The sequence below is a fragment of the Halteromyces radiatus genome (genome assembly GCF_025201355.1).
Source record: "Halteromyces radiatus strain CBS 162.75 chromosome Unknown BX664scaffold_6, whole genome shotgun sequence".
In the NCBI taxonomy this organism is placed as follows: Eukaryota; Fungi; Mucoromycota; class Mucoromycetes; order Mucorales; family Cunninghamellaceae; genus Halteromyces; species Halteromyces radiatus.
Genome location: NW_026251692.1, coordinates 1,698,287 through 1,724,679, shown reverse-complemented (window position 1 = coordinate 1,724,679; position 26,393 = coordinate 1,698,287). Strand labels below are relative to the sequence as shown.

The 26,393-nt window shown below is 32.8% G+C and overlaps 9 protein-coding genes and 1 non-coding gene across 10 annotated transcripts; 5 read left to right on the top strand and 5 right to left on the bottom strand.

Annotated features, from left to right (window-relative positions):
- Positions 1–366: 366 nt before the first annotated feature.
- BX664DRAFT_235867 (uncharacterized protein) lies at positions 367–1,208 on the bottom strand (the record flags this gene model as incomplete). Its single annotated transcript, XM_051540178.1, has 2 exons — positions 367–771; positions 873–1,208. Coding segments are annotated over 2 exons (741 nt in total), but the record flags the coding sequence as incomplete, so codon positions are not given.
- Positions 1,209–2,157: 949 nt separating this feature from the next.
- BX664DRAFT_338541 (uncharacterized protein) lies at positions 2,158–3,513 on the bottom strand. Its single transcript, XM_051546452.1, has 4 exons — positions 3,105–3,513; positions 2,808–3,040; positions 2,550–2,736; positions 2,158–2,482 (listed from the first exon to the last, which is right to left on the bottom strand). The coding sequence occupies exons 1-4, from the start codon at positions 3,469–3,471 to the stop codon at positions 2,436–2,438; spliced, it is 834 nt and encodes a 277-aa protein (XP_051398523.1). The 5' UTR covers positions 3,472–3,513; the 3' UTR covers positions 2,158–2,435.
- Positions 3,514–3,999: 486 nt separating this feature from the next.
- On the top strand, positions 4,000–5,045 carry BX664DRAFT_387742 (uncharacterized protein). The gene is made up of 3 exons (XM_051549404.1): positions 4,000–4,208; positions 4,354–4,676; positions 4,758–5,045. The coding sequence occupies exons 1-3, from the start codon at positions 4,070–4,072 to the stop codon at positions 4,941–4,943; spliced, it is 648 nt and encodes a 215-aa protein (XP_051398522.1). The 5' UTR covers positions 4,000–4,069; the 3' UTR covers positions 4,944–5,045.
- Positions 5,046–8,092: 3,047 nt separating this feature from the next.
- On the top strand, positions 8,093–8,165 carry BX664DRAFT_t96. The gene has a single exon. It is a non-coding gene; the product is annotated as a tRNA-Thr (tRNA).
- Positions 8,166–10,675: 2,510 nt separating this feature from the next.
- BX664DRAFT_375578 (uncharacterized protein) lies at positions 10,676–12,676 on the bottom strand (the record flags this gene model as incomplete). Its single annotated transcript, XM_051548718.1, has 6 exons — positions 12,471–12,676; positions 12,165–12,363; positions 12,061–12,098; positions 11,736–11,970; positions 11,461–11,628; positions 10,676–11,345 (listed from the first exon to the last, which is right to left on the bottom strand). Exons 1-6 carry the CDS (start codon positions 12,661–12,663, stop codon positions 10,676–10,678), a joined length of 1,503 nt encoding a protein of 500 aa, XP_051398521.1. The 5' UTR covers positions 12,664–12,676.
- Positions 12,677–15,630: 2,954 nt separating this feature from the next.
- BX664DRAFT_360887 (uncharacterized protein) lies at positions 15,631–18,164 on the top strand (the record flags this gene model as incomplete). Its single annotated transcript, XM_051548201.1, has 1 exon — positions 15,631–18,164. A coding segment is annotated over one exon (2,491 nt), but the record flags the coding sequence as incomplete, so codon positions are not given.
- A 572-nt stretch (positions 18,165–18,736) lies between these two features.
- Positions 18,737–20,894, top strand: BX664DRAFT_300835 (uncharacterized protein). The gene is made up of 7 exons (XM_051542361.1): positions 18,737–18,872; positions 18,964–19,053; positions 19,154–19,349; positions 19,492–19,529; positions 19,614–19,848; positions 19,918–20,085; positions 20,143–20,894. The coding sequence occupies exons 1-7, from the start codon at positions 18,773–18,775 to the stop codon at positions 20,816–20,818; spliced, it is 1,503 nt and encodes a 500-aa protein (XP_051398519.1). The 5' UTR covers positions 18,737–18,772; the 3' UTR covers positions 20,819–20,894.
- Positions 20,895–21,383: 489 nt separating this feature from the next.
- Positions 21,384–22,738, top strand: BX664DRAFT_380258 (branched-chain alpha-ketoacid dehydrogenase; the record flags this gene model as incomplete). The annotated part of the gene is made up of 2 exons (XM_051548891.1): positions 21,384–21,855; positions 21,946–22,738. 2 exons carry the CDS (start codon positions 21,384–21,386, stop codon positions 22,611–22,613), a joined length of 1,140 nt encoding a protein of 379 aa, XP_051398518.1. The 3' UTR covers positions 22,614–22,738.
- A 632-nt stretch (positions 22,739–23,370) lies between these two features.
- BX664DRAFT_338519 (uncharacterized protein) lies at positions 23,371–24,265 on the bottom strand. The gene is made up of 2 exons (XM_051546451.1): positions 23,547–24,265; positions 23,371–23,467 (listed from the first exon to the last, which is right to left on the bottom strand). The coding sequence occupies exon 1, from the start codon at positions 23,884–23,886 to the stop codon at positions 23,551–23,553; it is 336 nt and encodes a 111-aa protein (XP_051398517.1). The 5' UTR covers positions 23,887–24,265; the 3' UTR covers positions 23,371–23,467; positions 23,547–23,550.
- Positions 24,266–24,380: 115 nt separating this feature from the next.
- BX664DRAFT_300829 (Thiolase, N-terminal domain-containing protein) lies at positions 24,381–26,323 on the bottom strand. The gene is made up of 6 exons (XM_051542360.1): positions 26,204–26,323; positions 26,018–26,116; positions 25,749–25,922; positions 24,933–25,668; positions 24,694–24,821; positions 24,381–24,557 (listed from the first exon to the last, which is right to left on the bottom strand). Exons 1-6 carry the CDS (start codon positions 26,208–26,210, stop codon positions 24,517–24,519), a joined length of 1,185 nt encoding a protein of 394 aa, XP_051398516.1. The 5' UTR covers positions 26,211–26,323; the 3' UTR covers positions 24,381–24,516.
- Between the last annotated feature and the right edge of the window lie 70 nt (positions 26,324–26,393).

Below are 26,393 nucleotides of genomic sequence, written 5' to 3'. Positions count from 1 at the left end.
AGTGGTTGTATCTTGACATGAATTGATGCCCAAAATGTTTGGATAATAAGTATTATTTGTATAGGATGGATACATATAGTTTTGTTGATGATAAAATAAATTAGGTGATGGATGACTTGCATTAGCGTGATTGGTAGAAGCAGGATGATTGATATCAGTATTGTTGTTTGTATTGTTGGTCATATGATTGGTTTGATATGATTGCTGTGTTGATGATGATGATGATGGTTGTAAAAGAGATTGTTGTTGAGAAGAAGAAGAAGAAGTATTTGTGGTTGAAGAGGAAGAAGCAGATCGAAAACCCATCATGGAAGCTAAAGAAGTAGCAGTAGGTTGAAAAGTAGAATGAGAATCATAAGGATATGAATTTAAAAATTCTTCCTCATCACGATCATATTGGAAATAGGATGGACGTCTTGGAGAATGAGTAGTGTAAGACATAGCAACATAATTTGGAGAGGCATCATAACCATTGTCAGCAGAAGGTGGACCAGATGAAGCAGATAAATCACTATTATCTTCTTTGATGGATGGTGTACAGATGATAGAAGGAGCATGATGATCAAAACTATAATGTCGTTGTTGTGATGATGTGATACCATTGGGAGTTGCATAAGGATGATGATGGTGGTGATGATGATGATGTCGAGGTGAATTGGCTTTCATTGTGTTTGGGCTTTGACCTCCATTTCTTCTTGTGATACAAAAAGGACAATGCCTCACAAATCGGGCTACTAATTCCTTTGGGATCCATGAAAACTTCCTTCGAACCTAAAAAAGAAAAAAAAATTTATGCAGATTTGAAAAAATCACCGAATCAACCAACCACCCTATTTCATTATTATTATTTTTTTTTTTTTTTTGTATCTTACCAATGCAGAAGTCTTATCTCTACCACCATGATGAGCATCCCTATGAGCCCTAACTAAGATATCATATATTTGTTCCTTGATGGCAACTGGCTTGTTGTCATGACAAATAATATCTACCGTACCTAATTGTAGTTGGAACATTTTCTTGACCCAAAACCGAAATTGAGCAGTGGAGATGGCAGTGTTCCTTGGATCCCTGAGTACTTGTTGAATCAAATAGTAACGATGTTCATCCACTAACGCCTTGTCTCTTTTCTTGGGGCTAAGATTATTAAGATAATCATCCACAATGGCCTTGAATTCTTCGGGTGTTGGTAACTGATTTTCGTCATCAAATGGACTGCTACTACTTGCACTATCTTCGGTCGTCGTAGTTGATGGTGGTGTGGCTAATTGTTGATGATGAATGTGTTGTTGTTGTGATAGTTGAGAATAAAAACGACCATCATCTAATCCGTAATCAGAATAAGTGAATGGTTGTTGTTGAAGTGAAGAAGTTGTATGATGATAATGATGACGTTGTGGATCAATCACATGAGGAGCATGTTGAATAGAACAAGCGGGTGAATCCATTTTATATTTGGTTTTAAATAATTATGTTGATAATAATAATGATGATGATGAAATTGTTATTGTTTTTGTTGTTGATGATGATGAGGAATGTTTTAAATGATCGAGTTTGTTTGTAATGTCAATCAAAAAGAACTATTTTTCTATATTTATACTATATATATATATATAAATATAAGGATATATATATATACATACAATTGTCACACTGACAAACAAAAAAAAAAAAAAAAGAAGGGAAGGGAAGAGGAAAAAAGAAAAAGAAAGAGAGAGAGAGAGAGAAAATGAAGATGGGGAATTGTAAAAATATGCAGCCACTTTTGAGGCGGGGATATAAAAGCAACAGCTTTTCAGGAATGACTTTGGAAAAGAAAGAAGGGCATATAAGTAAGTTCCGAAGCTTTTTTCATGCAAGTTATAGCTGTTCATCCCAGCCAATTGAACGATTCTCCCCTTTTTTTTTTTTTCTTTTTTTGACCAGTTAAATACTTTTCTTATTATTATCAATTATTATCTTGTCTTATTTTTATGATGATTCCAACATCTACCTTTTTGTTCTCTCTTTATCATCATCTATTATCATCTTGCTATTAAGGAGTCATTAGCATCACTTTTTTTCTTGTTTTATATCTATCAACTCAGTTGGTTTTTCAAACTATCAATTCATTATTATTAATAGTATCTAGAAAGAAAGAAAAAAAAAAGGATATGAAAGAATTAATAAAGCTCTTTGATTTTATGTCATTTCCTTTGAAAAAAAAAAAAGTAAAAAGAATAGAACAGAAAACAGCATTCTTTGTTCCCAATAAAGCAATATAACCTTATTAGGAGAATAATGGTAGAAAACTTCTTATAAACTTTTGAAATAACCTTCCTTACATCATTCAGTGATAAATACATAAGAATACATTATTTATTGAAGATCATATATTATCATCACTATAACCAACTATCTAATTTACTAAACTATCCAACGATAAAAAGAGATTGCTTTTACATGTTGATAGGTGTTGCCAAATTGTAAGTAATAGCTCCTTCACCTAAAAAAAAAAAAAAAAATCAAAAAAAATCAAAAACCTATTCATCATATATACTCTTGTCATTTACTATAATCTTGTCCTTCTACTCTTTCATAAGCTGGTGGGAATAGCTTGCGCTTGTCTTCGTAGTATTTATCACGGAGATCACCTTCTTTGGCTGCATTGTATGTCAAATAAACTGCTCTTCGTGGTTGTGTTGTTTTGTTATCTCCAGATCGATGAGCAAGATAGGCACCAAATATCAGTACAGATCCCTAGATGTTTAAAAATAAAAAAAAAAATCATAAATATGTAGTTCATCTTCATCCTTATTATCATCAATTACAGGTTGACAATGGACAGGAATCCACTTATTTTGTCCACACCATTCTAAAGAGATAGAACCATCATGTTTTTCTTGAGGAAGGATACGTCGATCAAATGTGTTCTTGTGTGAACCAGGAACAACTTCAAGACATCCATTTTTATCCGTAGTAGCATCTATGGTAAACATCACAGTCATATGAGATGATTGACCAAATTGAATAAACGCAGGAGCATCTTGATGTGCTGGGAAACCTAAGTATATCAAAGGAACAAATTGGTTTCATATATAAAAAATAAAAATAAAAAGTGTACTTACCACCTCCACCAGGTAACTTGTAATTTACCTTTTCCTTGAATAAGACATAGTCTTCACCGTGAAGATCTTGAAGGACTTGTAACAGACGAGTACTTCGAACATATGAATTCATTCCAGGATGGTAAGGAGTAAAATTTTCTGTACGGCAGAGTTGTTCTTGATTGGTCGTTTTATTGGTTTCATAATATTGCATCCACTTGCCTTTTTCATGACCCCATTGCTTGAAATCTTCACAGTATTGAGAAAGTGTGGCATGTTCTTCAGTAGTATAGAAGTCTTCGATTAAAAGGTAACCTTGATCATGATATTGTTGACGTTGTTCCGAGGTCAAAATATAAGGTTGGTCATTGGGTTGGATAGCCACCATAATATTGTTATTATCCTTGTAAAAAAAAAAAAAAAGTATGTTTTTTTTAGAAAAAAAGAAAGGAAGAAATAGAAATAAAACGCGCTTCTTATAGTGGTCCTTTTTTTTTTCATGGAGAACGAGTAAAGTTTAAACACCGTCGTCAGCATATTTTACCAATGAAAGAACGGGTGCCTCATCATTGATTCACTTATGTTTGACTAAGTCCCTCTCATAATCATTAAAGTTTAGGTCACAATTATACATGTTATCAAAAAGAACAAACAATTACTAGACACGTGCTGAGAAATGTAAATCTTTATAAAATATCTTTTTTTGGAAAAGGCATGCTTGTCAGCTGATCTTTGATTGGACTATTTACCATTTGTTTCCCTTTGCTTTAAAGTTCTCACCGAAGGAACGGGACACCGGTATTCCGGTGGGCTTGCTCTTTTCATGCCAAAAAAAAACGAGAATGTATCAGGTTCTTTTTTTTTTTTTTTTAGACTCCACTATTTGATCCCTTTTTTCCCTTTTTTTTTTTTTTTTCTCCTACTTCTTACTTCTTCCTACTTGGCTTACCTACTACTACACTAATACAATAATTATCAACTACATCATGGACAACGAAACTTGTAATCGAATTGTTGACTCTATCTTCAAAGTTTTAGTTGATGGTAGTAAAAAGGACTACATTGGTGAACATATTTCTCAACTAGAACATTCATTACAAGCAGCTTCTCAAGCTTTGAATGCAGGTGAAAAAAAAAAAAAAAAAAAAAAAAAAAAAAAAAACTGAATTAGTCCTTTTTTTTTTCTATCTCTTCTTCTACCATCCATTTACTTATTTATTTATTCTTTTTTTTTTTTTTTTTTTGTTGGAAAACATATGAACTTGTATAGGTGCTGATGAGGAAACCATTTTAGCCGCGTTACTTCATGATATTGGACAGTTTGCTACATCTGCAGATCAAAAACAAATGCTGTGTGATGCCTCTGCTTTAAATGAATTGGACCCTGGTGCTGTAAAAGGTAATAAACAAGTCAGTGTTGGTGTGACAGGTCATGAACGTATTGGTGCAGAATATCTTCGTCAACTCGGCTTCTCGGAAAAGGTCACGGCTCTTGTGGAATCTCATGTACCAGTCAAACGATACCTGACTGCAAAGTATCCAGAATACTATGCTAGTCTCAGCGGTGCAAGCAAATTATCTCTCAAGTATCAAGTAAGTAATCATCGAAAGTTTATTAAATGAAAAAAATTCACTATTTTTAATATTCATTCTATCTCTGTGATTAACAACTAGGGTGGACCATATACAACTGAACAGGTGGAAGCATTTGAAAAAGATCCTTTATACCATATCAAGGTACAGGTACGCCAATGGGATGATGCAGCTAAAGTGGTGGGACTCAAAGTACCTGATTTGGAATATTACCGACCGATGGCTGTCAAGCATTTACTACAACAGAAAAAGCAAGTGGTAGCATAGATCGTATCTTCTTTTTTCATATTATTATTTAGTTTGATTCTCCATATATTATCTGTATTGTCTTGTAGACATAATTCTTTACTATTATTATTAAATAAAATCACAATATTATTTTGTCTTTCTAATTTTTCAACGTGGTGTCCAGTTATTCAAGTTTATTCACCATTATTGCATGAACAGACTTATAAATTATTGATGTTATTTTATTATACAGCTACCACTCCTTTATTAACGTATCATCCATCATCACGTATCAATCGATCATCCATCGTTCAACAACAATGAGAAATTAAACAGATAAAGCGTTTTATATTAAATAAATAATAGAGAAGACTCGCAGAAAGCAGAGATAGAACGATTATTTGCAGAAAATAGATAACGGATAAACCATAATTAACACCTTGGAAAAGATGATCCTGTAATTACAGGATAATACAGGATATTTACAGGATCAAATACAGAATAAATTGTGGGTTTTTATTACGAATACAGGATATATACACGATCAAATACAAAATATAAAATGAGTGCTTCTTTATTATGAATAAAAGATCATACGCTAAAGTAATAATATATGGGAGGCAAATCGATGTTCTCATGATTTTGATAACGATATTACTGATGATGATCCTGCTGCTGATGATGACGGTTTTGCTTTTCTTGCTGAATAAAAGAAATAAGATCAAAACAAAATAGTTAGTAGTTATACAATATCTTAGTCCGCCCAATCTTACCGATCATTTCACACGGTTTGCACATTTGTCACGAAACACAGTATTTCCAATCCATCGTTCTTGGGCGCAGTCGATTCTTATTCCAGCTGTTGCCAATTTGGATTTGATGTTCTTCTTTACCATTTGCTAGACTTTGACTGAGATATTGGACCATTTGAGTGCCTTTGACACAATATTACCCTCTTGTTTTTCAATTGTTTCACTGTCACCACCTATATTATCAGTCAAACTGGCAAGACTTGAATCCTTTGTTTTTGGATAAACAATGATCATTGTTAGTCACTTACTTCGATTACTTTTTCTTCTTCCGTTGACAATTTCAAAAGGATGCTTGATGTTCTACTAGCTGTGCTTCATCCGTTTATTTTCCAATCATATTGATTATTTTGTCCATCTTTTCAGCTATTCGTTCGATTTTGGTGAATTTTTATTCTACAATCCATAGCCTTTTCGTCTAATTCTTCTACTAGAGTAATGACATAATTTGTTTGAAAAGAAGTTGGTTTTAAAATAGATGTCTTCAGAAAAAAATGAAAATAAAAATAATTATTAAAAAGAAGAGAGAGAAAAAAAAAAAAAAAAAAAGAAAAAAGAAAAGAAAAAGAAAGACGGAAAAAGGGGAAGTGGGGAATGAAAATTTATGCTCACACATTAAATTTTAAGATATATAAAATTCATTTTTCTTTCCTTTCTCTCTTTCTATTTTTCTTTTTTCCTTTTTTTTTCTCGTGAAGTCCTTTTTACTTCTTGCGTCATGTCAATTAAACAGAAGGAAAAACCACTTAATATCCGATACGGTATGATATCACCTCCTGATGAATTGTCTGTCCCAAAAGTTTATTCCTCGTTTGCTTCCTCTTCTTCTCTTTCCTCTATGAAAACTATATCAACAATGAATGTAGAGTCTGAAGATCAGGTATAATCTTTCTTAAAGTATATATTTAGACTAACTATGTCTGATTTTTTTTTTATCGGCTAGCTTTCTCTTGGATATCAATATTTTGCACGAAAATGAAACAGTTTCGGCGCCAACACCCATTCGAATATCAACATCAATATCAACATCAATAGAAACATGAATAGAAACATCAATACTTCTTAACGACAATATTGATATTGATATGGAAATTGAAGATGGAACACTGAAATATACCTTTCCAGGAACTTACCACGGCAATTCAATTCATTACTCTGCTCGTAATCGACATGTTTCTGGGTCAAGGTGTAAAGTTGCAGCTTTCTGATGATATTGGCTTAGTGTAGTCTCTTTTTGTTTTATTATTTTTTGTAGTGTATTAGTAATTGTCTTCTTTATTATACAGTATAACAATAATAATAAACTATTGAAAATATAAGGATCAGATTGTACAACGAAACCGTGGAAGAAATGAAGAATATACAGTATATTGTCCATAAGATAAACTAAGGAATAGGAATAAGGATGTGGGTTGTATGTAAGGAAGACTAAGCTAAGAGAACGGAATAGAAGAATAGACATTTAATAATAAAAGTTTCACATAGGAATAAAAAGAGTCAAGCCTATAATAAAATAAGAAAGGGAAAAAAATGAGTGAACGGACTATCCTACCTACAACTTCATCTTATCACCACTTCCACAATCTTGATTTATATATCTAATCCCAACTACATCCGCATGACCTTTTTTCCCTCTTCTATTTTCATTTTTTTTTTTTTTTTTTTTTTTTTTTTTTTGTATCCTCTTACTGTATCTACACACAATCTAACAGATCTGTTCCTATCATTGTCGCTTTGTATCATAAGGTATTTAACTACAGTCAATGACCACAAAAAAGAACAAAAGTCAGTATACTGTACTCCATTATCCCTATCCAATTCAATATAGTTCACTTACATCTGACAACAAAGGAGTTGATCATTTCCACGTACTACCTTCTAAAAGATGATTAAAAAAGTGATTAGAAAAAAGAATTCATCAGCTCAGCAAAACAAGTATCTTAATTATCTTTTTTTTTAAAAAAAAAAAAAAAAAAAAAAAAAAAAAGGAATTCTTATATTCATGTACCTTCAATACTTTCGCTGGTTATCGGTCCTGCTATATACATTCTTCATTTATTGCGCTCATGATGTAGAAAAAAAAAAATTAGGAGAAAAAAAAAAAAAAAAAGAGAGGAACCCATACGCCCATATATCTTCAATTTTAAAAGTCAGATTATGTAATTTAAATTGAGAAATTATACAGAAATTACAAAAACTAAAAGAAATTGTTGTCTGATTTCTTTCATATTCACATGTATCCCTCATCATCCTATGCTCAATATACAATTAAAATTTTGAACCATGTTTACAACCACAATCTCGAGAAAATACACATTTTGAGTTAGAATTGGGTCATATCTGCTATATATACTTTATTTTATTTCAGAAGACATATCAGCCTCCTTAGCTCAGTTGGCAGAGCGTTCGCCTTGTAAGCGAAAGGCCGGCGGTTCGATTCCGTCAGTAGGCACTTTCTTTTTTATTTTTATTTTTCTGTATCTTGAAAAATGAAAATTTTCCTTTTTTGGTGGTGTTGGGATGTTAAGATCTTATTTTTGTTACTTAGTTGTTAGGGATTTATTTGTTTTTGGGTGGATGGTTGATTTGTAGAATGGATGGATGATATTATTAATATAATAATATTAATGATGATTGATCGTAGTGAGCACCAGGTCTTTTATAAAAAAAAAAAAAAGAACAAAATAAATATAAGATGATTTGTTACTTGATATTAAATATAAATACAATGTCTTGAAAATGATCACACTTGATGATGGTCAAATAAAATAATATAAGTATTGATTATATAAGATTGATTTTTGTTTAAATAAAATAAAGTTAAAGCTTAAGGTGATTGTTTTCTTAAGAGTGTGTCGTATCAGTGTATTCCATAACGATATGCGTAAAATAAGACTAAAGAATGCATTCACAAATAAAGAATAAAAAATACATTGTAAGATGGAATCAATTATATTGACGTGTAACAAAGTAGTTGGAATAAAAATAAAAAGTTTTATTAAATAAAAATATAACTACTAAAGACTACTAATTGATATACTATAACTAAAGTTGTTATAAAGAAAGGAAAGAAACAAAAAGAAAATAAAAATTACCGCATATCTAAAAAATAAAAAATAAAATAACGGACTTTGAAAGTTACTGTGCTCTTGGTCTTTTGATACCATCAAGAAAGATATATATCAATGAATAAACGTTCCAGGGCAACTAATATAATGAATCACTACACATATGATGATTCATCACATCAATAAAAAAAATAAAATACTAATAAAATTATACTCTCTGTATAACAGTATTACAAACTAAAATGGAGTGGCCAAGAAAATCTGATTATGCAACCTTTTATTGATTTTGTTATAATAAAATTTTGGCAATTCCAAAAAAATATACAGTAAGCTAAAAAAAAAAAAAGTTGGGATATTTACATAAAAAAAAAAAAAGAAAAAAGAAAGGATGCACAAGAGGTTATCATCCTCCACAAAATGTGTGAATTTGATCACAGTAGAAAAAATGTCAAAGAAAATCACTTTCAGGTAAGTTTTTGTTTGATTCATCCTGTATCATTAATTCATATTTCATTTACTATCATTATCGTATTCTCCAATCACTTCTCGCAATGATTATAAGAAATGAATAAAATAAATAAATACAGTAAAAAAAAAAAAAAAAGTAATAATAATAATAATAATAATAATAATAATAATAATAATAATAATAATAATAATAATAATAATAATAATAATAATAATAATAATAATAAAAACTTTTATTGATATTCAGTATAAACTCCACCTAAACTACAATAAGGCTCACTAATAAACAGGGTTTATAAGGCACTGATCATCACTTACCTTACTGATTTTCTAGTGGAATGCAGTAAGCTGCCATCCGATTGCACACCCATCTAATCCAGTTGTATATCCAGCCACTTGATCCTATTGCATATCCATCTGATTCCAGTTGAAACTTGTTCTACCTCCATGTCGTCGCGTTCTATTCATAGAGTATATATGATATATATGATACATATATATATATATATATAAAAGGAAAAGTCCCAAAGTACGTCAATACAATTTGAGAAAGAGAAAGAGAGAAGAAAGAGAATGAGAGAAAAGAAAATGAGAATAATTAGACTAAAGAAGATGAGAATGAGGTAGCATGGATGCCCACAAATAAAATATATGAAGGACAAAGAGCGACAGATAAAGATGAGAAAGGGAGAACCTGCCTAATTTACAGTAGTAGGAAAAAAAAAGTCAAAAGTTAAAAGGAGTAGACTAACCATGTGATATTACCTTCCCACTATAAGATGTTCTAAAAGTAAATTGGTGTTATCATTGAAATTTATCCTTTTTTTTTTTCTCCTATTCACTTTACCTTTTATTTGGATTGGATTCACAACGAATGAATGGAGGTGTTAATCAATATAATATCTGGTGGAAAACACATCAAGAAGAAGGTAAGCTATCCAAAAGAGAAACAATAAAAAAAAAAGTGAAAGGGAATGAAAAGAAAAAAAAAAAAAGAAGTCGAACTTTAAATCCCCCCAAAAGCATGTGACCTGACCTGATCAGAAATATATAAATCTTTTTTTTTTTGTCTCAATCTTTCTTTCCTCTTCCACTTTTTTACCATTTTTTTTTTTTTTTTTTATATTCTTTTAGATTGATTCTATTCTGTCGAATGTTTTTTTTTTTTTATTATTATTGAATAAAGGTAATAGAATATTAATGAATATAAAATAATTTCTCTTCATCTTTCACTCACATGGTATCTCTTTCTTTTTATCAAAAGGACGACAATCATACTAATGTAGATAGACTTTTATTTTAGATTCATATTCAATGAAATAAAAACCTTTTTTTTTTTTTTTTATCACCAACACATACACACGCATATATATATATATATATATATATCATCAAGATATATACTTTTTCTTTTTTATTATTATATTTAGATTTCACGCTTATTGACAGTAACACCAGGAATTTTGTTATTTTGGATTTCAGGATAATAATAGGCTTTAGGACAGGATGATTTGATACATTGGATGACATGGGTAGCAGTTTCCTCACCAGAAATCCAAGCACCTTGAAGATATCCAAAGAAATCCTTTGACATGGCTTCACCAGCAAAGAATACACGATTGTGAAGAGGTGCTTTCATATTTTCATGATGTTGATTCATTTCTCCAATAGGCCAATTTGAATAGGATCCACGGAATAAAGGATTAGAGTGCCAGCGTGGGAAAACAAAATCAGTTGGTTCAGGGATATCATCACCATACATCTTGCGAAGTACATCCATTAATTGTTCTTTCACTTGATCATCAGTCATGGCTTCTACCATATAAGCATAATCTTGAGTCACTGTGACGAAAAATATATTATTATCTGTGCCTTTAGGGAAATAACCTGGAGCATTCATGTTTTGCCAAACAGAGTACAGACCACGACTAGTAGGATTAGCATATAGAGTGAACTGATTATCATCCCAGAATTGTTTAGGAAAATTCATAAATATCTTAGTGTAAGTGGCAAGATGAAATCCAAAAATTCCTTCCATCTTCCAATCAGGCATTTCAGGCTTCCATACAACATCCCTATGTTGGAGGACACCAACTCTTTCATGAGATGAAAAATAATAATAATAATAATAATAATAATAATAAAAAATTGAGTTTTACAAAAAAAAAAAAAAAAAAAAAAAAAGGTGTCGAGTAAATATAACTAGCTTACGAAAAGGTAGAAATGGCATAATCCGCAATGATGATATCCTTGTCAGTAGTGATAATGACTCCATTTTCATCATACTCAATGGTTTTGACCAAACTATTTAATTTCAATCGAGGATCATTTTCTTTAAAGACTTTTGCAGCTTCCTGTAAAAAGATATAACGGAAGCCTCTATTTAAGAAAAAAAAAAGAAAAGAAGTATCAACTTGATTAGGATGAATGCGTAGTTGTTTTTTTTTTTTTTTTTTTTTTTTTTTTTTTAAAAAAAAAAAAAATACCTTTGATCAATATCCATACGATCATTATCAGAATCAGGGCCAAATATTGTTCCATAGTTCGAGTTATCATTATTGGCCACATACATCATAGATGATACTTCAGGTGTTTCTCCTGTTTCCCAATCATAGGTAAAATATTCAATTGCTTCTTCCAAAGGTGTCTTGGCAAACCATCCAGCAAGAGAAAGTGCTGTTCTTCCTGATAAATCTACTAGATTGTTCTTCAAGCGCTTCACTACCAAAAAAAAAAAAAAAAGTTAAGTAAGGATGCAGTTTTTTTTTTTTTTTTTTTTTTTTTTTTTTTTGGGTGTGTTAGAAAATTTACCTCCTAATTGGTCTACCTTGTCATAAAGATCTTGAAACCTATGAATGATAAAAAAAAAAAAAATGAATGATCAATGATTTATGTTGAAATAAAGATAACTTTACTTGTTATAAACCTCAAATCCATTGCTGATTTTTTTGCCTTTGTCATCAATATAAGCAATATCACTATAATTGGTTGGAGCAGTGACTAATCCATGTTTTTCTCGAAGGATATTGATAGGATTGCTACCTAACGCTTGAACCCAATTACACCCCAATTCAATGGTAACATTGTTTGCAAATTTGACATTTTGAGCACGTCCTAAGATGATCATCAAACATTAATCATTCATCAATCGTCGTCATCATCAATCATCATCACCATCTTTTCCTTCTTTTTTTTTTTTCTTCTTCTTCTTCTTCTTTTACCTCCAAGGGTATCACGAGCTTCAATCATCACAAAGTCATTGATACCGGCCAGAGTCAAGTTAACAGAGGCACTGATTCCTGATACACCACCGCCAAGGATGGCGACTTTAGTATGAATAGTTTCTGCTTGAACGAATCGGCTACTGCTTATAATGACTAGCGGGAGCACACAAAGTGATAAGTTAATTTTCATTTTTCAATTAAATTGTATAGCTTGATGATATTAATATTTATAATAATAATAAAAAAAAAATAAAAAAGAGAGGAATTGAGAGTCTAATTGCTTTTATATATTCTTCTTCATTGTAATCTGCTTTGGTAGTACCTAATTTACTACAGCACAAGCGGGATATGAACGATAATACATGTGTGAAAAGATCATCCATCATTCCTTGTAAAAACTTTAATGAAAAGCGTGGGTAGAATCATATAGACATTTTCTCTGATCAATTTCCAAAGATAGTCATGTTCCTGAACTAAGACAATACAACCTAATTACTCATCAGACGTTGTACATATTATCTAGTTCAGCGTATTCCTTCCCTCCTTTTATGCAAATATGGTAAATAGATAAGTTAAATTTTTTTTTTTGTGTCCTGAGATAACATTATTGTCATTTTGATAAGCGGAATAAAACAAATAAGATTAGAGATTCTATTCATAATAATAAAACATTGATCTTCCTATGCCCTCCTTCATATACGTACACTCTTTCTCTCTTGCACTATCCATTCTTTCCTGTACTAATGTATCGTCTTTGTTCCATCCTACAAACATTCGATTCAATAACTATCATACAATGAGTCCATATAAAATCAAATTCCTTCAGTTTTATTCAGGTATATAGCTCGTGTATTCTAAACTAAAGTACTATTCTATAAATGTAATCATCCATTGTTGTATAGTTCATCCAGCTATCCCAGTTAATTGTAGCGTATATTGTGGAACTTCCATATTCCTCTTCGTTATCGTCGTTATGTCGTCCAGCTGTCTATAAACCACTTTTATAGCCATCCTAGTCAATCCAATGGTGTTGCTTTTCTTGTTCGATAAAAAACCATTTCAACTTGTTTTACCCATCCTCCATATTATAAACTGTCCATACTTTCAATCATTCATCGTAGTGTTTTGTCTACCATTGTTCTTGAAACGCATAACAGAGTTGGTAATTTCACAAGAAGAATAGCAAGACAACTTAGATGGCATTCTTCCATTTATATATAATATTGTACTTGATGCCGTGTTCCTCTTGATCACTTTATCCCTCCATTGTTAACGAGCATTGATATGGATACCTTTCTTCTCTGTAACAGAAAAAAAAAATAAAGTGAGTTTTTTGTGTTTTTTTTTTTTCTTTGTTACCTTTTCAATGTGCTTTGCTATTATCTCTTCATGTTTTTTAAAAGACAAACTTGTGATAGACAATAGTGACAAAAGAATCCTAACATGACTTTGTCTTCAACAATGAGAGAAAAAGAAAAAACAAAAAAAAAAAAAAAAAGAAGAGAGAAAAGGGAAAGAAAAAAAAATATCTTGGACGACAAACGCTTTTAAACCATGATCACACTGACTTTGAACTATATTTCCCCAATAAATTCTTACTTTCCACCATTGACTGATCACATCAATAACAATATGAATAAACACAAAATATATAGAATAAGTAGATACGAAACAACTCATATTATTAACAAGAGAATACAAATGTTAATTTTACCTGTTTATTTACAACTGATTCTAACAGGATAAGCAGTGAATACGGATATTCATTTTTTAATTACTCTACAGCTGCAACAGCAAGTCGTGAATGGCATTAAGTAAAATTAAAGGTTATTTTTTATATTCAGTTCGAATTTGGTATGATGATGATGACTTTTGAGCGAGAAAGAGGAAGACAAAGCTTTTGTATGCAAGATAAAAAAAAATGGAATGGATTTTTGGATTTTACAGCCAAAAATTTCGAACTCCTCAGCCAAACTTTGGCTGTAAAAATAAATCGTCAGGGGTTCATCAGGCATTTTTTCAAAAAAAATCAATAAAATCTTTTGACGCTCATTGTACATTAGGTGACAAGGTAAGTGATAAAATATTATTAGATGATATTAAATTATATTTCATAGAGGAATCCAACGGTGATAGTTTCATTGGATGATGATCATTATTGGACGAGGTATGATGAGATCGACTTTTGATTAATAAGTCAATAAGTTATTATTCTTAGTTTTCGTTATAAATTAGGAAGTAAAGTATAAATTGTCATTAAATGAAAGAGAATAATTTCATGTATCATCAATTAAAATTTGGTGTGATGATGATGACTTTTGAGTGAGTTACGAAGGTATGAAGAAGCTATAGATCTACCTCATGTGATGTTATAAGGCAATGAATCAAATTTTTTATTAAAAAAAAATCAGTGGCTAGATGGAAAAGATGATGAATAAAATGGATAAAAAAAAATTTAACATTTCATATACTTTTGGTCGTAACACAAACGTCAGATCTGCATGTTGAATCTTAACACTTAAAAAGTATACTTGTAGCATTGTTCAGTCAGAAGGAAGGCAGGTAAAGTTTGCAACATCGCAACAAAGCTTCAGACTATGGTATATCATCCATAAGTTTTCATCAGTATGAATTGAACTGCGCCCAAATATTTGCGAAACCAGCACTACTTTTTATAGTTGCTGTTCTCTGCGTAATCCTGTTAAACCGGAGTCTTCTACATATTTCTGATCATTTTCGGTCATAAAAACTAATAATATATTCAAAGAAATGAAAGATTGATTTTCAATGTTCAAAAAAAAAAAAAAAAAGGTTCACCAAAAGAGTCAAAGAGTTGATTTTTTATTAAAATTTTTTAAAAAAAATAAATAAATATAGTAAACTGAACTACTCTAGATTCAAGAGTAATAATAAAGGAGCTTAAAATATAAAAGAGAAGTAAATATAATAAGTAGATAGTATATATATATGGATAGTAGATGTAGTAATGAAATGGAAAAGAAAAAAAAAGAAAAAGAGGGAAGGAAAAAAAAAAAAAAAGAAAAAAGCTGCACAAAAGTCAGGTCAGGTCACATGCTGAACAACGAAATAAAAATTCTACCTTTGGGTAAATCTTTTTTTTTTTCCTTTCTCTCTCTTTTTTTTTTTTTTTTTTTTCAATGCTTAAAACAAAAAAGAAACGCACCCGTTCAGCAACAGCATGTACAAACTGTCGAAGTATGAAGGTTCGCTGTGATGTAGTGAATCTTTTTCCTAGCAAATGTTCTCGTTGTGAAAAGGCAAAGGTGTTTTGTGAACTTGATCGACAGATCCGAAAGGTTACCTCACCTCCTTCATCAAACACCACCTCACAGGATATCATGGTATCATCTTCTTCATCACATAGTACAATCAATGACAATAACAACAACAACAACAACAACAGCAGTATCAACCAATTAACCACAACTGTTACTCGCCCTTCTTTGGATACAGATGAACAACCTGGATCACCTCGAGCTACTGCGGTAGAATCAACAGCAACAACAGCAGCAACAACAGCAACAATAAACATGACCTACAATACACCGATTCAGGACCAAGTATTACCTGATGGTACCAAGATTCAAGCTACTTTGATTGCGCAGCTATTTGATTTATTTATGAAGCACCAATATCGATACCTTCCAATTTTTCCAAAACGATACTTGACACCTTCTTTTTTACTAATGAAAGCCGATGCAGCAGTTATCACACCAAACGGTCAAGCAACAGTGCCAAGTACGATTTCACCTGTATTATTCTGGACTTTATGTGCTGTTGCATGTCCCATGGCATTCCAACAACAATTGATCTCTCAAACTACTTGGGATGCTATTGTTCATCATACACGACAATTACTTCAAAAACACAGCATGGTGACCCATTATGTCCTTCGACCATTTACAGCCTTGGCTCATATCTATGCACTGGTAGTGATTTGTGAATGGCCACTCCCACACCGTACATCACAAGAAGATTTGACTTGGATTTACTCTGGACAAGCGATTCATATTGGTTTGCTAGTGGGATTACATAAATCTTGGTTCAAATCGGAATTCGTGATAATGGATAATGACAACAATAAATACGAAGCAAGTAGTACTATTGGTGGCGATGATGATCAACAACAAAGAAAAACGACAAGAATGGAAATAGAAAAAAGAAGGGATCAATCAAGAGCAAGAATGCATGCTTTGATGTGGATGGCTTGTTTTCATGTGAATCAAAGATTGGCTACTGTGTATGGTGTACCAGCAACAGCGACTTTGGATTACTCTTTATTGGCAAGGTTCGACAAGGATTTGAAGGATTGTATGCATCAAAAAAGAAGCAGAAAACGACAGCGATCTGATGATAGTGTGAACGACGACAAAAAAGAGGATGACGATAGTGATGATGAACAACTGACTGAATTTTTGAAACAAGTGCATATATTACATACACTAAATCGATGTATCAACACTCTTGGAATCGACACTGACGCAACCCATGACTATACACCATTGTCAACAGCTAGCAATTCCCAACAGTCATCATCAAATGGTATGGTAGATCCAAAATGTCGACGGATTATACATTCAAGCTTGGAGGCGTCACTATCACAACTTGGTGTGGATTATTCTCCCATGTCACCAATGACGGAATTGATCTATCTTCATGCCAAAGTTCAACTTCATTCTTTCCTATTGGCCCCAGATTCTTTGGATCGTGACAAGCGGTGGGTGGTGATGCCTATTTCCATTGTGTGTATGCAAATTATTCAACTGGTGGAACGAATGTTGGTGGATGCAAGCGAAGAACAACAAGATCAACAGCAAATGAAAAGATTAGTGATCTGCCTGAGTTGGCCCAACTTTGTGTCAAGAACATTGATGATTAGTTTGTTGATCCTGTTACGATTATCAACTTCAGTATACAAGTCATGGATTGATCAAGATGCGGCGGAAAAGGCAATGGTTCAAGGACGACTTTTGTTGGAGAAGATGTCCTGGAGTGATACATGTCCTGCGGCTAGGGCTGTACGTGTTGTAGATGGTTTATCAAAAATGGTCGAAATGGGTGCCTTATCAGAGATGGATGATATGTGTTTTGCTCAGTCAAGATTAGGGTCTGGATTCTGGGGGATTATGATGGAATACAAGAAATGGGCTATACGACAACAAAAACAACAACAACAACAACAACAGCAACAACAACAACAACAACAACAACAACAGGAACAACAGCAACAACAACAACAACAACAACTACCTATCGATACAATCACAATACGGAAAAATGCTTTATCTACCACTGCTATGTATGATTTGACAACAGATAGTACTACGCCAACAACAACATCATGTACGGATTTTACATATGATCAAGGAGGCAACTGCAGCAATGGCGCGATGATGTCTTCTTCTACTTCTTCTCCTTCATCTTGCTGGTCAAGTACCAATCCTGGATGTACGAACAATATGGGTACTGGATTACCATTGTCTTCCTCTTCCGGAAATGCCGCGATGTATGTTACTAGTTTGGATGACGACGATTACTTGTTTTGCAACATTTTCAACTTTGATGATCACGACGTATTGTACAATTTTGATGATTTATCATGGTTGGATTCATATACCCCACAATAATATCTAGTTTATATTTGTAGCACATAGAAAATATAGAATCTCCTCTTTTTTTTTTTTTTTTTAATAAACTTTAATTTTTCTTTTATCTTTTGTTGTAAATGGAATGATTGGTTTTGCTTCGCATCATATGTGTCATTAGGTTAAAGTTTGACTCTATTAAGACAGAAAGTGGGTACTCTTTTTCCCTATCGTGGGATTCTTTCATTTACCTTTTTTTTTTTTTAAAAAACAAAAAAAAAAAAGGTTCTCGGGTTCAACGTTGATCTTACCATATCTGGATAAATGGATGAGTTGAGTTATTTCCTGGGTTACCATGATGATGAGATGAGAGCATATTTTATCAAAGAAATGATTTCCAATTCAATGATGTTTATTATAGTGGAGACGACCACTCGTAATCCTTGTAAAAGCAAAGAGGATGGTCAATGACAGGTTCATACGTTTTATTCTTTTTTAATGTCAATGGAAGTCATCAATGGTAAGGTTCAACAACCGATGATGATTCTCCGCGCTGATTATGTTAATTCAAAGAAACTATATAAAGCACATTTGAACACGTGAGTGACCCTTTTTCTCTTTTTTTTTTTTCTTTCTTTTTTTTCTTTCTTTTTTTTTTCTTTTTTTTTCTCTTTTTTTTTGTACCAAGAAATCATGAGGTTGTCTTCTCTTTTCATCGCGTCTGCTGGTATTTTGTGCAGCAATCCATTTGTCCATGCAGAAACCATTCGTACCAAAGTCGCCATTCTTGGAGGTAAGACTTAATCAAACATCCGATGCATCTAAAGTTTTTTCTTTTTTCTTTTTTTTCCTTTTTTTTTTTTTTTTTTTTTTTTTTGTTCTAGGTGGCGTTGCTGGCATTAGTGCCTCATTGAATCTGACCTTGGCTGGGATAGATGATTTTGTTTTGATCGAAGCTCGTGAAGTTCTCGGTGGTAAGTTTAGATGATGGATGATGTATGAAGTCTTCCATTTTATCTCCTTAGTCATTGTTTAACCTTTTTTTTTTTTTTTTCTTGTGCAATATATATATAGGTCGGGCTCAAGATGTCAAGTTTGGAAATAATGTTACCATTGAATTAGGATGTAATTGGGTTCAAGCGTTAGGTACCAATCCTATTAACCTTCTCGCTCAGAAGTATGATTTGAAAACAGTAGCTACCAACTATGATGATATTTCTTATATTGATCAAGATGGTAAATCAGTCGATGCATCCAAAGAATATCAAATGTAAGTGAAAAAGTTCATTACCATTTCTGATCATCTGTCCGTTCATGTCCCTTTTTTTTTTCATTTATACATTATTTAAGGGAACAAGTGGTACAAATATTTTATACTCATCCTTTTCTTTTTTTTTTTTAAAACTTTTTAGGTACAGCGATGCATCTGATAAAGTAGCCGAACAAGCATGTAAATCTAGAAATAGGAAAAAAAAAGGATGATGATTTTCGGTCGGCGCATAACTGATTGCATGTTTTATTTTATTATCGGTAGTGAAAAGAGCTAAAAACAATCAAGTTGACATCACTGTGCGCACAGCCTTGTCTTTGGCGGGATGGTTCCCAAAAACTCCTATGGAACAAGCCATTGAATATTTTGGATATGACTGGGAATCTGGTGAAGTACCTGAATTATGCTCTGATATCTATGGTGTATTGAATGATGAAGCAAATTACAATGGTAATTTTGGTCATAATCTTGAAGGTGATCGGATGAACATTGATCAAAGGTAAAAAAAAAAAAAAAAAAAAAAGAAAAAAAGGGATGATCTATTACTTACCTTTTTGTTTCAAAATAGAGGATTCAAATATATCTTTTTGCAAGAAGCCAATCGTGTATTCAAAAAGAACGATGATCGATTAAAATTAAATACCAAAGTCAAGACAATTGAATACAATAAGGATGGTGTCACTATTCATACAGATAAGGATACAATCATTGCTGATTATGCGATTTCTACTTTCTCGTAAGTTTTTTTTTTTTTTTTTTTTTTTTTTTTGGGATTCTCATTTTCTTTTATTAGTGTTGGTGTGCTTCAACATAGAGATGTAGAATGGAAGCCTGAAATGCCAGATTGGAAGATGGAAGGTATTTTTGGATTCCATTTGACAACATACACCAAGATATTTATGAACTTCCCTAAACAATTCTGGGCGGATAACGAATTCACTTTGTATGCACATCCTACTAGCCGTGGTTTGTACTCTGTCTGGCAAAATATGAATGCAAAGGGCTATTTCCCTCAGCAAACGAAGGATAATGTTTTTATGGTAACAGTGACACAAGATAATGCTCATAGAGTTGAAGCTATGACTGATGATCAAGTCAAGGATGAACTCATGGACGTTCTTCGCAAGATGTATGGTGATGATATCCCTGAACCAACTGATTTTGTTTTTCCTCGATGGTATTCTAATCCTTTATTCCGTGGATCCTATTCCAATTGGCCTAGTGGTGAAATGGATCAACATCATGAAAATATGAAAGCGCCTCTCCATAATCGTGTATTCTTTGCTGGTGAAGCCATGTCTAAGGATTATTATGGGTACTTGCAAGGTGGTTGGATTTCTGGTGAACAGGCAGCGAAATCCGTTATTCAATGTATTAAACAATCATGCCCCAAGGCTATGTACTATCCAACAATCGTAAATGCAAAAATACCTGGTCATATCATCAGTAAACGTGAACTTGTTGTTTAGCTTTAGAGATCTTTTTATGACTATATTAAAATAAATAACCTGATCATCATCAAGAGAATCACATTTACATTATTTGTCCTACAATAAATTTTTTTTAATCATTGCCTTTTTATGACTCCTTCCAAAAGCAATGACTTTTCTGGTCTATGACTTATCATGATACAACCAATCAGAGCTTTTGCTGGAATAAAGTCCTGGAGATCAAATTTTCCCAGGCAATGATTTTCATTCATTCATTTTTTTTTTTTTTTTTGTTTCTCTTTTCAATTCTTTTTTTTTTTTTTTTCTTTTTATTCATTCCGCATATACCATTTTCGTCAACATATTCTTTAAGAAAAAGAGATATTCATTATCATAGACAACGACAATGAAACCATTCTCAAACTATATACCAACAACCTGTTTCATTATTCATTCTCCTGTCTCTATTAGAACCACTTCGTTCTTATCCACTTCACGTTTATCAATGTCAACTGCGGCAACGACAAAGGCCACAACATTAGATGCAACATCTACAAAAAGACAACCAGTATCATCAACCACCAATACAGAACCTCATTTTTATATGAATAAAATCCTTGATCGATATGCACAACAAAAGGCTACACCAGTGACTCTTCGACAATTACTCTTTTATGAACGCCATCGTACAACAGAAAGACTACTCAAGTCTGCCAACTATGTTCGACATGAATTACCTATTCGTATAGCTCATCGACTTCGAGAATTCCAGAACCTACCTTTTATAGTTGGTGTGAATCCTCATATGCAACAAGTATATCGTCTTTATTGGGAAGCCTTTGATAGATTGAGATCTGTACCGCCTATCAAGACACAACAAGATAATGAACGATTCTGTGAACTTTTGTATACTTCACTTCAAGCTCATCTTGTTGTGATTCCTCAATTAGCTCTTGGTATACAAGAATGTGAACAACATATGAATAGGGAAAAAAGGGACAAATTTATGAACTCGACGTTACGATCCAGAATTTCTCGACGTGTATTGGCAGAACAGCATTTGATTTTATCGAATTGTCCATCCGTCTTTACATCAACTACCAGCAACAAGAATGGAGATATCACCAAGCCGACATCATCAACAGCAAATTGTTTTCCAGATACAGGTGTGATGATTTTCCAGCACTGTTCAGCACATCGTACCTTAGGGGCATGTATTGAAAAAGCACATACTCTTTATCCACAAATTCCAGTGATTGTAGAGGATGGACCTGATATTGACTTTGCTTATGTGGGGGATCATATCGAGTACATCTTATACCAACTTCTTTTGAACGCCATGCAGCACGCCAACAATATCAACCATACCAATAATGTATCATCATCATCATCCGTACCAATTCGAGTGACTATGTGTACAAATGCAACAGATGTATTTTTCCGTATTTCGGATCAAGCAGGAGGCATATCACCGGAAGTGTATCGGTCTATTTATTCGTTTGGACATCATGCGACAGGGAACTTTCAGCATTTCAAGACATGGAAAGCAACTGTATCGGACGATCAGCAGCAAAAACAGCAACAAAAGGAACAAGAACAATCTGTCAACATGCCTTTGGGAATGGGTTTACCGATGAGTAAGGTCTATGCTGAATATTGGGGTGGCGATCTCAACATACAAACATTACATGGATGGGGCACTGATGCGTATGTCCGGATTCCCAAACTTGGTGACCAACTGGAACATTTGGATGTGGAAGATCATGCTAGTGATTTACATGTGGAATTAGATAGTGGATCTGATGTTACTCATAGAAGGCGTTTTGTTATCTAGTCATATTTTCCTTTGATCATCTACCATTATTTTATTATATTTCCTTAGTTTTATGATACCCCCTTATTTTTTTTTTATTCTATTCTCCCAATCAAGAAATAAAATCTTATTATTTTATTGTGTTAGTATTATTTTTTCAAAATATCGTTATGTGCAATATTGGAATGGTTCAAATAATACATACGATATTTAAATAATAAAAAAAAAAATGTATCCTTTATTGCATAATACAAAAATACAATCACTGGGGGAAAAAAAAATCTGAAATATTGACGTGATTGACTTTGGGTTTTTCTGAGATGCATTGAATTCGTCTCGAATTAGATTGAACTTCAGTATCAAATTTCCTTAATTCAATTTAGTACTTTCTTAATTGATTTCTAGAAAATAGAACTTCATTTCGTCAGTTCAAATATGTACTAATATACCAAAAAAAAAAAAAAAAAAAAGAAAGAAAGAAAAAAAAATTGGAAAAGAATTTTATTTCATCAAAAATACTTTACACTACAAGCTATCCTACACATCAATAATATTAAGTAACTACACCATAAGCGATAACATGGTAAAACGAAGACCACTATCACGGCCAAAATCACGACTAGCGCCACCATCAGGATATCAACTATCACCTTCACCTCGAATAGATCTATTTTATTTGATACAGGTACTTCTATTTAGCCACCTAATCTTGTCTTGATCGTACGATTTGTAATCTACATGTAAAATTAACAAAGTGAGTAGTAATCAACGGATGTTATTCTTTTTTTTTTTTTTTTTTTTTTTTTTTTTACATATGCTGATTATGTCACTAGACGTTTGCATAATCGTTATTGTATAGAGAACAATCTTGATACCTACAGATAAAATAAAAAAGTCAACAAAACGAGTAGCAATCCTTCATATTCTCTTTTCATCTATATATATAAATATTACCTTGTCATACATCATGCAGCATTATTGATGAATAAATCATAACCAAGACCAAACGGACAACCAGAAACACGTTACGTAGAGTGTAGGCGCAACTGAACTTGTTGACTTCTTGTTGGAGAAAGAGAGAAATACAAGAAGTGGAATAACAGCATTGGAGAGAACAACAATAGGGAAACACCATATCAAGTGGGAGAAGACAAAGAAGGCAAAGACCAATAACGTAGGAAAGTATCTTGCAGAAAGCATAATTCCAGTGAGAGACAGAAGAAGAGACAGAAGGGGAGAGAGAGAGAGAGAGAGAGAGGCCCACAAAGTAAAAAAGAGGTATTGAGGAAACCATTGTAATGGGAGTGACGGATAAAAGGAAGATATCAACCAATTGAGAAGAAACAAATAAGAAAGAGAGAGAAAGACCAACACATAGAAAAGATATTTGATAAAACCGTCACCACAATGAGAGACAGACGCGAGAAAAAAAAAGAGTCCAGTCAAGTAGAAAAAAATAAATGAGTCACTTGTTGTCCTTGTTGTTGAAGATATTCAGTCAGGAATTGCACTATCGCTTCACTTCTAAATGGTAACTGTATACAAATTGTTCTTCAACCAATATTCGACTTAATAATAACACTTGGTGAGCTTGGGTCTGATGTTAAAAATAAAATAAAAGTGAATTAAACAAGAAAGAAAAGCGAAGAAAAGGAGATAGAGAGAATTTTTCTTCTTATGCTTATTGACTGACTTCGAATCAACATTAATCAGTGTATTCTTTTATGATTTTAGACATGAAAATGAAACTAAACGAAATTCATTTCGGATAAATACTAAACTGGTTCAGTAAATACAAAAAAGGAATCCTCAAAATGCAGAAATCTGATATTACTTTTCTCATAGCATTTATTTCAAAATACAAATACAATAACCGTTTCATCCCTTATATCTTTATTCTGTCTTTTTGATGAGTAAGGCTTTGCTAGAGGCGTTCAATCACCATTGCTGAAGCTCCACCACCACCTAAGAATGAGATAGATGACGGATGATATGGATGATAATATAAAAATAGTCGAGAGACAGATGAGAAAAAAAAAAAAAGAAGGTGTGAATATCATCTTTTTTTTTTTTTTTTTTTTTGGTTTTTCTTGATCATTACCATTGCAAATACCACAGGCACCATATGTAGCTTTTTTATCAATCAATACTGATAATAATGTACACAAGATTCTTGCACCAGAACAACCTAAAGGATGTCCCATAGCAACCGCTCCACCCCATACATTACTGATCCAATAAATAAATAAATAAATAAAAAAAAAAAAAGAGATATTGTCAATTCATCGTATCATCCTAATAATAAACCTTATCAAAACTATATTTCCATCATCCTCTTACACAATATCAGGTGATAACTGTAGTAATTTCATATTAGCACAACCCACTACAGCAAAGGCCTCGTTTAATTCAATATAATCGACTTGATCCAAGGTTAGACCAGCTCGTTTAACGGCTTTAGGAAGAGCAAGACTTGGAGAAGTGGTGAAACGACTTGATTCTTGCTCTGCATCCGCATAACCACAGATCTTGGCGAGTAAAGGTAATTGATAGCGCTCGGCTGCTTCCTTTGATACAAGTACAATGGCGGCAGCACCATCTGATAATGGTGATGAGTTGGGAGCTGTGACCGTACCATCCTTGGGAACAAATGCTGGACGTACTGCACGCAATTTCTCTTGATTTAATTTGTCGATTTCTTCATCACGATCCACTATGGTTTTTTTCCCCTTCTTGTCAGTGATGATGATGGGTGTCAATTCATATCGTAGGAATTTACCATCATCACTAGCTCGTTGTGCTCGTTGATAGGATTCAATTGCGAATGCATCTTGGGCTTCACGATTGATCTCATGCTCGCTGGCACACAATTCTGCCGCTACACCCATCGCATAGCCATGTACAACGTCTGTCAGTCCATCTTTCAAGACACCATCCACTACTTCTCCATGTCCATACGTCTGTCCGAATCGCTGTTTTGGCAGATAATACGGTCCTTGGCTCATCGATTCCATTCCTCCAGTCACCACAATATCCGCTTGACCAGTCATGATACTCTGTGCTCCCATCATCGTAGCTATCATAAGCAATCAACATGATGATCATATATAGTAAAGGATCAGATGATCAGATAAATTAAGATTAAATGTAGATTACCTTTGAGTCCAGATGCACATACTTTGTTCACCGTCGTAGCAATGGTGGTATCGGCAAGTCCTGCTGTAAGAGCCGCTTGTCTGGCTGGATTCTGTCCAAGATTGGCACTAAGCACACATCCAAAAACTACTTCTTCTACCACATCTTTTGGCAATCCTGTCTTTTCAATGGCGGCTGATGATGATGGATGATCATGGACAGTGGGGGAAAATGAAGATTAATACTCTTTTTTTTTTTTTTTTTTTTTTTTTTTTTTATGTGACCCTTACATTTGATGGCAAAGGCACCTAACTCAGTAGCAGAATAAGAGGCTAATGTACCATTATAAGACCCAATAGGTGTTCGACTGACTGCAGCAATATAGACGTCTAATGATAACAACAATAACAAAAAAAAAAACAGTTTAGCGATTATACATATATTCCTAGCTATTTTGATTCAAGTTCTTTCCATACCACGCATTTTTTTTTTATGATGATGATGATGATGATGATGATGATAATGATAATGATATGTAAATAAAAAAATGATTGTTACAAGAAGATCCGAGCCAAGAAGAAAAGAATAAATAAAAAAGGTTGAATATATAGAAAAGAAAGTGTGGAGACAAAAGGAATAAGGTTGGGTTTGGCTCCGAAGAAAAAG

Bases quoted from the DNA above. Each gene is read 5' to 3' on its own strand.
- BX664DRAFT_338541 (XM_051546452.1), bottom strand. From the start codon at position 3,471: ATGGTGGCTATCCAACCCAATGACCAACCTTATATTTTGACCTCGGAA. The intron at 2,737-2,807 runs GTAATTGATGAT...TTAAACATCTAG, and splicing joins TTCCTGTCCATTGTCAACCT to GGATCTGTACTGATATTTGG. The intron at 2,483-2,549 runs GTAAATGACAAG...TTTTTTTTTTAG, and splicing joins AGTAGAAGGACAAGATTATA to GTGAAGGAGCTATTACTTAC.
- BX664DRAFT_387742 (XM_051549404.1), top strand. From the start codon at position 4,070: ATGGACAACGAAACTTGTAATCGAATTGTTGACTCTATCTTCAAAGTT. The intron at 4,209-4,353 runs GTGAAAAAAAAA...GAACTTGTATAG, and splicing joins TTCTCAAGCTTTGAATGCAG to GTGCTGATGAGGAAACCATT. The intron at 4,677-4,757 runs GTAAGTAATCAT...ATTAACAACTAG, and splicing joins AATTATCTCTCAAGTATCAA to GGTGGACCATATACAACTGA.
- BX664DRAFT_300835 (XM_051542361.1), top strand. From the start codon at position 18,773: ATGAGGTTGTCTTCTCTTTTCATCGCGTCTGCTGGTATTTTGTGCAGC. The intron at 19,350-19,491 runs GTAAGTGAAAAA...AAAACTTTTTAG, and splicing joins GCATCCAAAGAATATCAAAT to GTACAGCGATGCATCTGATA. The intron at 20,086-20,142 runs GTAAGTTTTTTT...TTCTTTTATTAG, and splicing joins TATGCGATTTCTACTTTCTC to TGTTGGTGTGCTTCAACATA.
- BX664DRAFT_338519 (XM_051546451.1), bottom strand. From the start codon at position 23,886: ATGGTTTCCTCAATACCTCTTTTTTACTTTGTGGGCCTCTCTCTCTCT.
- BX664DRAFT_300829 (XM_051542360.1), bottom strand. The intron at 25,923-26,017 runs GTAAGGGTCACA...CATCATCATCAG, and splicing joins AGGTGCCTTTGCCATCAAAT to CCGCCATTGAAAAGACAGGA. The intron at 24,558-24,693 runs GTAATGATCAAG...TCTCATTCTTAG, and splicing joins TGCCTGTGGTATTTGCAATG to GTGGTGGTGGAGCTTCAGCA.